Source organism: Quercus lobata, chromosome 11 (assembly GCF_001633185.2).
Source record: "Quercus lobata isolate SW786 chromosome 11, ValleyOak3.0 Primary Assembly, whole genome shotgun sequence".
In the NCBI taxonomy this organism is placed as follows: domain Eukaryota; kingdom Viridiplantae; phylum Streptophyta; class Magnoliopsida; order Fagales; family Fagaceae; genus Quercus; species Quercus lobata.
In genome coordinates this window covers 13,293,010-13,304,737 of record NC_044914.1, presented here as the reverse complement: position 1 = coordinate 13,304,737, position 11,728 = coordinate 13,293,010, and the positions used below count along the sequence as shown (strand labels likewise).

Here is an 11,728-nt window from a genome sequence, read left to right as displayed (position 1 = left end):
ATCAATGCCACCTCAATAATTGTAAAATTTGTTTAAAATTTATTGCAGTATTGGACTTTTTGTTATGTTTTTTGAAGTCATCCACCCTACTTGTCCATTCAAGGATGCAAAATTTGTCATTTATCCATAACAGTCATAAAAAGAAAATTTATTTAACAACATATGAGGATGGTTGAAAGTTGAAACATCCAACAAATACAAAGTAGGTTCTATTTCTGCATTCTTCCCAAATGGAGAATCATCATAAGGGTGTTTCTACAAACACTTTATTTCATGTTACGACATATGGGTAGTTCTAAACCCTAGGACATACATAATCTAAGAATTGACAAATGGGTAAATCTCATATCTTATGTTACAACTCCCACCAACAACTCTTCCTCCTTCTTTCCCATCACAACATCGGGGAAGTTCACCAATTACACCATCAAGACACTTGAAGCAGTCACTATTAGAAAGATCCCTAGTGCATTGGGCCAAACCATAAAGCTTCTTTGATTCTCCAAGCTCTAGCTCTCCAACTGCATACAGTTTTGGAGTAACAGATGCTTCTTTGGCTAGGAGGCTCAACAACTTTCTTGTCTTTTCGTTAAATGTTGTCGGATCGCTAACATTTCTCAAGTTCCACATGTAGAACTTGTTTTGATTATCAATTTGGCCAAAGAAATCCTTGTTCAAGTACTTCACAAGACAATTGTCGTACCATATAATGGCACCTTTATTGTATGGGCAAAGTTTGTGAATTTCATTGCTAGCCTCATTGACACAAGTCTTGCAGTCTGTGGTTGCAACATCACCACGACAAAGAGCAAGTCCATTAGTTTGGTATGGATATGAACCCACTGAACCAAGACCAAAGCCCAGGAGAGGGGTTTGATAGTAAAGGTTACCCAAGAGCTTTTTTAGGTTTGATTCATAAGGGTCATTGGTGGTGAAGTTCTCAGAGCTTGAACAGAAATGGAAGAGAGGGCTCGCTCCAAAAATGGTTTGGAGAAAGAGAGCAAAGGTTAGAAAGTAGATGGAGAAGGTGAAGTGTGAGGAAGACATTGTCAAAAGGAGATGAGAGGATGATTGATGGGTTTAAACTTTGGTCCATGCAGCTGTTATTTATAGTAAATCTCGTGCTTACTATTTCTTCTATACAACTGTTCAAGTTGACAAGAAATTGTCAAAATGTGCTGCGTTAATTGTAAAAGTCAAAGTGCGGAAGCTCAAAATGCACTCAAAATAAACTAATTATCCAGAAAGTTGAAGGTGCAGTCCGCCGACAGTAATAATATATTGGATTGCTACAAAACTTAGAAGGTGAAAAAGTCAACTAAATATTAAAAAGGATAGTTCTAAAAGATTATTACAAAAGCTGTTGTAATTATTAGATTGAAAAAGGCTTAGTTAAGAAAATCACATCTGAGGATATCATGTATGGTAATAATAGATACAATTTATACAAAAGTTGTCAAGCCTAATTGGGTTTTAAGTATTAAAGAACATAATTAAAAGGTAGAATATACTTTGTCTTATACTTTGATTTTTGTCTCATTTTTAATCTAAAATCTTTATTTTTATACTTGAAAATTAATTTAAGAAAATATAAATTTTATAAGGGTTTTACTAACGTATGCCCATAGGATATATATTAATAAACCATTTTAAAAAGCTTTCTATGTGAAAATTAAAAATTAACTAACTTTTTGACAACTTTTCAAATTTTCAAATAAATTTTCTAAAATGGATGATTAATGTATATTCTAAGAGCATACATGAACCGAACCCATTTTATAATTCCATCTATGATTTATCCGGTGAAAATGACCAAATTTTATGCATGAAAAGTGTATACCTGTTGCAAAATAAATAAATATAGAATTTTACATTAGATTTTGATTGAAGTTTAAAGTTTGTTTAAAATGAAGTTAACGTTTGGACAAGTAGTTTATTTTTATTTATAACTTAATTTATTTATACTTTTTATAATTCAGTTACTACAACAAGCAGGAGAAGTGAGATTTGAACTCTAGTTCTCCTTGTAAAAAATATTGATCAATGTCATTGAGCTACAAACCTATTAGACTTATTTTAGTTGTCCATTTCGAAGAATTTAGTTCTACAACTACACTGCATTATATAAATATAAGTTAAAGACAGAGACGGATCTATATTAGGACCCCAACTAGGAGGAAAATAACTAAATGTCATTTATTTTTAAAGTATCTAGCAACGCACCCCGCTGTGTAAAATATCTTGCAAATGCCCCTATGAGTTCCAGGTGGAGCAATTTCCAATTCTATGCAAAATTTTCCAACTATTATTATTTTTTATGAAAATTTAAATGAAACTCGACATTGTTAATGTTGAGTTTTACTTAAGAGCACACATTGAACTTAATTTTGAGGATATTAAGTTTTATGTAGAACTCGATTTTGTTAAAATTGAGTTTCAAAATAGGAGCATTTTGCTACATAGTTTGGATAGATGTACGTTTTGTTATATACTTTAAAAATAAAGGGTATTTATCTATTTCCCCCCTACTAGCCTATGATAAAAATAGGCTAAACCCCTTCTTGAAAATTTATTTATTTTATAACAAATAAATTTATATAAATATTTAAAGTTTGGCCCCCAAGAATGGTCGACTAGCCTATGATGTGTGGCTCTCCTAGAAAAAGTAAAATCATTTGTAGCATAAAACATTGAAATTTATTTTTTTTATTTTTACATTTTGTGTTTTATACAGTAAAAATCCTTTCTATTATTATTATTATTATTATTATTATGCTTCATTATTTAATCAAATATTTTTATATTCATTATTATTATTATTTCTTCTGAAGTTTGCCAATTGGTTAGTAATGATCAACTAGCAAACAAAGACTTGGGGGCAACCGCACTCCCCCCCCGGGGCCCCTTTTTTTTAAACATAATTACACACTTTCTATTAAAATTATTATTAATTCTTTTAAGAATAATACTATAACCACAAACTTTTATATAATATTTTTACAAAACAGTTAAAGTAGCAAATTTTTGTTGTTCGTATCTGGATCCACCATTTACATCACATTTTTATTCACCAATAACCACTTCACATACCAGCAATTCAAAAAATATTTGTAACTCTAGGATTTTCGTCCTTTTAATTTCCATTAAAAAATTTATAGAGCTAAAATATAAAACAAAATATACAAGTCCAAAAAAATTAGCCTAACAATAAAAATTACTAATGGTAAAGACAAAAAATATTAAGTTTAATCAACCTATTTTACCCAAAACAAACAACATGGTCCTCTAAAATTTTTAATTTGAACAAAATAATTGCATCCTTATCCAGCTGTGGACGCACACAACAAAGATAAAAATAAAAAAATAAAAACTCTCAATGATTAAGTAGCAGAGTTGAAGGTAAACGTTACTGCACTCAACCAACAACCAAACTACCCCCTAATTCCAAATATTGACTCCATTCTTAGATCAACAATCTTCCAACTTATTGCAACTACAAAGCAAACAGTTTTGCAGCCACGAATACTGTTAAAACTAAACTTCACAACAAAATGTAATATTATTCTCTCAAAGACTCTTTGATTATTTACTTTGAAAGGAAAATAGTGTTAATCATAGTAGAAAACTTATCAAAGATAATTTTTGGGATTTAAAAGTGCCATGTTCTACTTGATAAATGATTGATTTAATGTATTGATAAATAATTATTTGTGTCTTTTCTTTCGTTAACATTTAATGGACACTAATTTTAATTTTTCATTTCTTCTATTTTTTTTTTTAAATTTTTCATTAATTTAGTGTTGAATCTTATATATCATATTTTCATTATTGATTTTTTTTGGGGGGGGGGGGGGGGGGGTTTATAGGCCCACAAAGCTGAAATTCTGGATCTGTCATTGGTCAAACAAGTTCATGAAAATTCAATTGGACTATTCCAAGAACCCATATAGGAAATCTATCACCAAACAGCACCCTTCTCGAATAAAAATCCCATTTCTCAACGTCTGTAATTCATTTTAAGTTTCACCTAGCACAATTTAATTTGTCACACAATCCCTCTCAATTCCTTATAACATAAATCTATTCCTTATAACATAACACAAGTTTTTATTTTTATTTTTATTTTTTTTAAAGGCAGACACTGATCTAATATAATTGATGAATAATAAAGTTGAACACTTAATATGAAACAAAGGATATGTATTCTCCTTCTATCATATGAAGCTAAATTTTGATGTTTTGAGGAATTGTGACGAGACAGGATGAAGCAATTGGTACTCTAAATACATAGAGCTGCAAAATACTATCTTCAACCATTTCGGTTCCATTGATATATATCAGCATGATTGAAGATCACATTATTTTGGCGAAATCTAGCTTTTTTTATTTATTTCTTGTCTAGAAAAAAACAGAAGAAGACTAGTATAACAAACCCTTCTATCAATGGCAGAATAGTTTATATTGCCATGACTTATATACGCTCCGCGCGCGTAAAAAGTTGAATGTTTAATTTCTTAGGTGATTGATTAAGCGTATATGCCTAGTATCTTTACGAATAATCATATGTTCTAGATAAGACCTTGACTTGTTTGCTCACATGTTCTAGATAAGACCTTAAAGTTTATTTTGTGGTTTGGATTTACAAATCAAGATTTGAACAAAAAAATAAAATAAAATAAGCAGGATTAGCATTGACTGTAAAGCTGTTTCATGGAGTACTGAGATTTTTAGAACATGTCAAGAGTTTTGTAGTTTAAATGACACTTTTTAGTATTTTTAATAAAAATATTTAGGGTTCAATCATCTTTTCTGGTCCCATTGTAACATGCTAATTGTAAAAAAAAGAAGTTGGCGTTAACATGTGCGTCAGAAGACAAGGAAGCAATACTGCATATCTATTAGCTTTTATTTTTGAGAAAATCGATGAACACAACTTTGCCATAATTTTGATGTATTTAACTGTAAGTACTTAAAATAAAATAGTAGATTCATATGAAAGGGATAAGTGGTTACTCATTATCTGCTATGTCAAAATTATGATAAAAGTTATGGTACAAAATTGTGATCCAAAAGAAAATCTTTGTCAATTTAGTCGCTAGACATAGCATGTGCTGGATGGAGAATGCTCCAGACTTTTAACAGTAATGTATTGAGTCAGGTGCAATGATGGAATAAAATACAAAACCCTTTCATTTTTATTTTTTTATTTTAAATCTGTTGGCCGAGTATATGTTTTTTAATGAGAAAAACTTGGTCAGAGTATAAATGATTCTTCCCCACCTCCACCAGAAAGTGAATTATATATATGCTTTCAAAGCCATATTAGCACAAGTGGTTAGTACTCTCACTGTTGCAATATAATCAGCATAAGCCACTTGTTGCAACTGGAAAAAATGACTAAGCATCCAAGCAAGCAACCTGTTAAATTAGTGAGGGGGTATGTTAATGCAGTTAACAATCGGTTGTAAATTATTGTAACAAAGTTCAGTTGCTTTCATTTTATCTTCTTTCTTAGACTGTAAATATATTATTAGAGATATATTAGCCCAAGTACAATTTTTTTATGCGTACAAGTCAAGTCTCCTACTTTCACTAGAAGTCTATAAAACATAGTTAATGTATTGTTAATCTAAGGTTTAGCTTACTATACACACACACACACACACACACATACACACACACCATGTTATGGTTCATTGTAATACATGATTTGTACTATACTCTCATATATTAAATGTGTAGCTCTTAAGGATTTCCTCTATGGACATAAGTTATTAGGTTGAATCAAATAACCTTTGGGTTCTTGTGTTCTATACTTTATGAATCTTTGTATTCTTGTGTTCTATACTTTATGATTCAACTCCCTCTTCTATTTTAGCATACTCAATATGGTGTATCAATACTAATCTATATATATATATATATATATATATAGCCAAAGCTCAGGAAAAAAAAAAATTCAATTGGATTCTCAATTTTGTGCTACGTGTCCCATTTAATTTTTAATTTTGTACCAAGTGAATTATTGAGTGTAAAAATTGAAGATTCCAAATCCAATTCAAATCTAAATTGGATTTCAATTGAAGGTCAATTTTCCGCCACGTGTCCATCTAAGTTCTTAATTTTTGTAGCAAATGAATTATTGGGTGTAAAAACCGAAATATCTACAATTAATTAAATTCTAGTGTGTGTGTGTGTGTATAATTTAAAAAAGTGTAAACTAATACCATGTATAATTTGAATTGTATAATTATGATTATTTTTAATTATAAATGTGCATATACACAGGGCTACACACTAGTATTAATATGAACAAAGGCAAGCTATATAATTAATTGATGATAATAGTACAACTCCCCCCCCCCCCCCCCTAAAAATTCAATTTCTCTTTGATATTCACTTCGCTTTCCTTTGAGATCTCTCTCTATTCTTCATGACTCCATCTTATAGATGTTAGAATATTTATGTGTGAGTGGTGGTTAGTTAAGTAGTGTAATTTCACATTAGATATTAACGAAAAGAGTGCAAAATATCCCACTTTTCTCCATCTTTTTGCTCATTTTTATTATTTATATTTGGTGATCTTTAATTTCTAAATCCATTGTATTTTCACAATCAATCTTGTTAGGTTCTAAATATTTAGGAATAAATGTTTATGTTCTAATTTTATGTACATTGGCAAATTGAGAACAAAAACATGTCTAATTTAAGTGTTAGACATTGCTTATATAGGTTCAAGTCAATATTTAAGAATAGTCAAGTTACAGAAAGAAGAATTTAGGTTCTGCAAAGCTTGATAGATTGAAAGAAAAGCTTAACCAATCGAAGATCATTTTCTATAGATTTTAAATCAACCCCAAAGCCCGCGAAAATGTTTAGGGTTTATGTCCAACACTACTAGGTATAAAAGGAAAACTCTAAATACGTTTTAGAAGTTCTTGGAAGTCTTGTGAGCTACTCATGTGAGATTTGTGAGATTTTTGTAGCCATCTAACTCAACAAACATCTACCAGAAAGAAGATCTATATTCTAGAACTGGAGGATTAAGTTGCTGCATACAAAATCATACATAGCTGATGATTTAAAGCTTTGACTGGAATCTTAGAGCCACAAATAGGGGTGTTTGTGTTCAACAAATTCAGATAGAAAAGTCCATAGATTTGGAGCTACATGTGGTCGTGTGAGTAAGTACTATAAGAGGTAGCTTTAGGTTTAGAGTTTAAATCTATTGTAAAACTTCCATTTTATCATTGTGAATTTGTTGCCTTGAGGATAGATTAAGTTAAATCCTCCTAAAGTTTTTTAACTTGAAATTGTTGGTTTCATTGGTTTTCCTAGGCAATTATATTGCTTGTCTTTTTTTACTTTTTTGCACAATGTGATATGATTGTATGTGTTTAACCTAAATCTGCATAATAAACCCCAGTATCAACTTAGTTAATTAATTAGGTTAAACAATTTGAGTGTACATGGGTCTAAACAAAACGAAAAAATCTTATGTCTAAATACCTAAAGCTATTTCCCATAACAAATTGGTATTAGAGCTTCCGCTATTACAACAAACAAGCTCAAATACCATATGTTATGCCATAACATTACCAATAGAATGTTCTTTATTTGACGATGGGTGGAACAAACATGAGTCTTCCTTGTACAATTATGAGAGTTACCAATATGCACAATTACCTTGACTCACCAATCACAACTAGTAGAGAACCTTTACTCAACCATGGATAGAGCTGACATGATAGTTTTTCTCGTTCTATATGGTTGTACCTACTAACAAACATTTGCCCATCAAGCCATTGACCCTGATACTATTTTTTTTTGTAATAATTGAAGCTTTGATACTAGTTGTAGTAGGAAATGACTTTCAAATAGCACTCACACATTAGATGATTATGAAAATATTATGACTTTAGAAAGATACCCAAACTAAATAATAGAAAAGAACCCAAAAGAAACATAGACAACAACACACAAAAGAGAGAGGACTAAGGATTTATGTGTTTCAACCTTTTGCCAATGTTCACAAGCGATGATAAGGAGAAAATTTCACTAACAAATACAAGATACAAAACTGGCGTAAAGACACTCTCACAAGACCCAAACTCAATACACCTAAATGGTTTTCTCTCACAAATAACAAACACTAGAAAAATTTCTTATTTCTTTTACCTAATTGCTACATTGGCCTCCTTTAGAAAACAAAGAATAAAACCGAACGCTTAGGTTGCGATCCTTGACAATGTAGAACAAATCTAAACAACTAGGTAGCGAACACATTGGCTTTGAAAAAAAAATCCACTAGTTGATAATCCTGGTTTTGAAGAACCTTGGTGCTCCGCTCCACTAACGCTCATTCGCGAGTCACACTTTATAGTTTCATCTTGTTCATTGAGGACCTCAACAAGAAGCTATAGTTAATGTAGCGAAGGAAACAACTGTCAAAATAAATTATCAAGGGAAAGGAAAGATAAAAGCATGTGGTTAGTGCTGTTAGACATATTATGGTCAAAGTGGTTCAATCCAATTGTAGGCCAATTTTCTTGTAGAATAAGCAAATTAACATTGGGTTAGTCTATAATTAACCTAAGATTAGTCCCGGGTTTTCTAGCATCTAAATTCTACATGAAATTCATTTTAAACAAGAGCTTAATGTCAAATATCTAGCCACCAAGGACTTTCATTATGGATGTCTATAGTTATCAAACTGAACCACATAAATCTTCATGTTTGCTCTCTCTTATATGCTTATGCTCATCACTCAATCACCAACAATTTTAGCAAGTGCAATTGTGTTGAAAATTGCAACCAGGTGGATTGGGATTTTTGGTGCTCCTAGATAGTATATCACATAATGAAGGATCAATGAACAATTAATACATAGGATTTTTGGTGCTCTTCGATAGTATATCACACAATGGAGGCTCAACTAACAATATTACTTATCCCCTAAATCGGGTGACTTACAAATGGAATCACCACTTCATTTATCAAACAGCAAAAATAAATTCAATTTATTGAAAATGAATTTTATAATTACATTCATCCAATGAAAAATAAAGAACTACAAAGAATTTTTCCTTAATTTCTCTCTAAAAGTAAGAATCATAAACAAGCTCCTGAATCCAATATTAAGAACTGAGAAATGGGTAAATCTCATATCTTATGTTGCAACTCCCACCAACAACTCTCCCTCCTTTCCCATCACAACAACTAGGAAGTTGACTAATTGCATCATCAAGACACTGAAAACATTCAATGGTAGAAAGGTCCCATGTGCATTGAGCCAAGCCATAGAGTTTGGTTGATTCTCTCAGCTTTAGCTCCCCAACTGCATACTTTTTTGTGGTGAAAGACGCGTCCTTGGCTAGTTGGCTCAACAACACCCTAGTCTTTTAGTTAAATATGGTGGGGTTACTCACATTTTACACATTCAACAAGGAGAACCAGTTTTCATTATCAATTTGACCCAAGAAATCCTTGTTTGAGTACTTCAGAAGACAATTATCATACCATATAACTGCACCGTTATCATACGGGCAAAGTTTGTGAATTTCGTTACTAGCCTCATTTACACACGTCTTGCAGTCTGTGGCTGTAGCGTCCACGACAAAGAGCAAGCCCATAAGTTTGGTATGGGTACCGACCTACGGAACCAAGACCAAAACCAAGGGAAGGGGTTTGGTAATTAAGATTACCCAAGAGCTTTATTATGTTTGATTCATATTGGTCATTGGTGGTGAAGTTCCCAGAGCTTGAACAAATATTGTAGAGAGGGCTGGCTCCAAAAATGGTTTGGAGATAGAGAGCAAAGGTTAGAAGGTAGATGGACAAGGTGAACTGTGAGGAAGACATTTTCAGAAGAAATTGAGAGGATGATAGATTTAAGTTATGGACCATGATGCACTTATTTATATTAAATATCAGCTTCATTCTGATTGGAAAAGTTAAAAGGGGCTGATTATTTCTTCCTTATTATTTTTCAAGTTGACATGAAATTGTCAATGTAGGCTGCGTTTTTTAAATCAATTTCATGCTCTTTAGAAGGACAACGCACTTACTTAAATTAACTAGCGAAATTTTCCTTCAAACCTTCCTCAAAATTAACGTTTAACCTAGAGTATTGAGATTCATCATTACGACGTCTAATAGAAATCGGTCAAAATGAAGTTGGGAAAAGTTGATAATATAATGATCTGATTGTATACATAAAATTTGTTGATACGGTCCTCGATTGATGCGAATGTACTTTTTTCAATTCAACGATTAACGGTTTAAACCTAGCAAGCTTTAATAAAACTTGCTCCAAAAGATCCCCCAAAATCAAACTGAAGGCCTCAAAAGCTAACTTGGCTGTCCTAAGGCAAGAACTCACTCTCATTTGGGAATCAAACTTATACAAGGAATTATAGGGACCATAATACTACCAAAGCATCTAAATGCTCTATTGCAAGCAATGTGACACGCCACTTATAAATCATTGTAACAAGTTTTAAGTATACCCAAAAGCTTTTGGGTATACTATGCAATAAATCAAGTCATTAAAAAAAAAAAAATAGCAAGTATTACATATATGATGTACCAAAGAATTCTTCTATGAAATTACCAGTCAATCCACTAGACAAAGATTTGTAATAAACTCCACATAAAGTCAGCCTTTTTATTGTGCTCTCAATTTAATTGACAGCATATCATCCCTTTTTGTAAAGTTCATTTATCCCACTTAGAGTTATCCAATTAGCTTCAAATTTTATAGGAGTGTCATAGGAGTGGACTCTTGCATGTACACAACGCACCATAAAAAAAATCAGCTGAGAATGAGTTCGCTATAATTAATTAAAAATCCCGTAATTTGATAAGCTCAACAGATTTAACGTCCCCAAAGACAATTCATTATAAATTTAACACTAGCCCCAATCATTGTGAAACTTAATTCCCATTATTAAACCCTTAGATGATAGGTTTCATTGTAACCATTTTAGACTTTTGTAAAGTTGTGATTTACAATTATATTTTATGTTAGCTTTAGTCACAAGTAACCTGTGAAAATCACTACCTAAACCTTTTAAGTGTGCTTTTTCTTATTCCTCTACCAACACTATATAAACCCACATTTCTCAAGAAATTGTAAGGAGTTTTTCCAAGGAACTTTTGAAAGAGAAAATCCTAGCTAAACATTTGAGAGTTAGAGATTATAAACCCACAATTATTTACACAATTTTCTCTAAAGTTTTCCTCTACTCCTACCTCTCCATTTACACATCCTTGAGAGGTTCTTAACCCAAACACTTACCTCACTCATTCTGAGTATTGAAAAAAATTTTGGTGTGTACGGGACGTATTGGAAGAAGCCATTGATTGGCGGATGCAATTTGGAGCTAATTGCAGGATTCAGATAACTAGTGAAGACATGGCTCCGTGAAGCCCGTTAATAGCTGGAACTTGAATGGTTCAAGTACATTGGGTAGATTAAGCTTGGAGGATCTTTTTTATGTTTGTGTACTTCAACTTTATTCACTAGTGGATCAATTTCAGTTTAGAGGGCTGCGGAGAGGTTTTTCACTGATTACTTTGGTTTCCTCTTCGATAACACGTCTTGATGTTATCTTGTGTTTGCATCTCCTTCCCCTACTCTTTAAGTTTTAATTTGTTATTGCTTGCTTATGGTTATGGCTTAAAGAGTTGTTCCGGTTATTGCGTGTTATTTACTTTTATTCCGCAC

At 31.9% G+C, this 11,728-nt stretch overlaps 1 protein-coding gene and 1 pseudogene across 1 annotated transcript; both read right to left on the bottom strand.

Annotated features, from left to right (window-relative positions):
• Nucleotides 1–212: 212 nt before the first annotated feature.
• On the bottom strand, nt 213–1,060 carry LOC115967351 (cysteine-rich repeat secretory protein 38-like). Its single transcript, XM_031086428.1, has one exon. It carries the CDS (start codon nt 1,045–1,047, stop codon nt 319–321), a length of 729 nt encoding a protein of 242 aa, XP_030942288.1. The 5' UTR covers nt 1,048–1,060; the 3' UTR covers nt 213–318.
• An 8,077-nt stretch (nt 1,061–9,137) lies between these two features.
• On the bottom strand, nt 9,138–9,861 carry LOC115968005 (annotated as a pseudogene).
• Nucleotides 9,862–11,728: the final 1,867 nt, after the last annotated feature.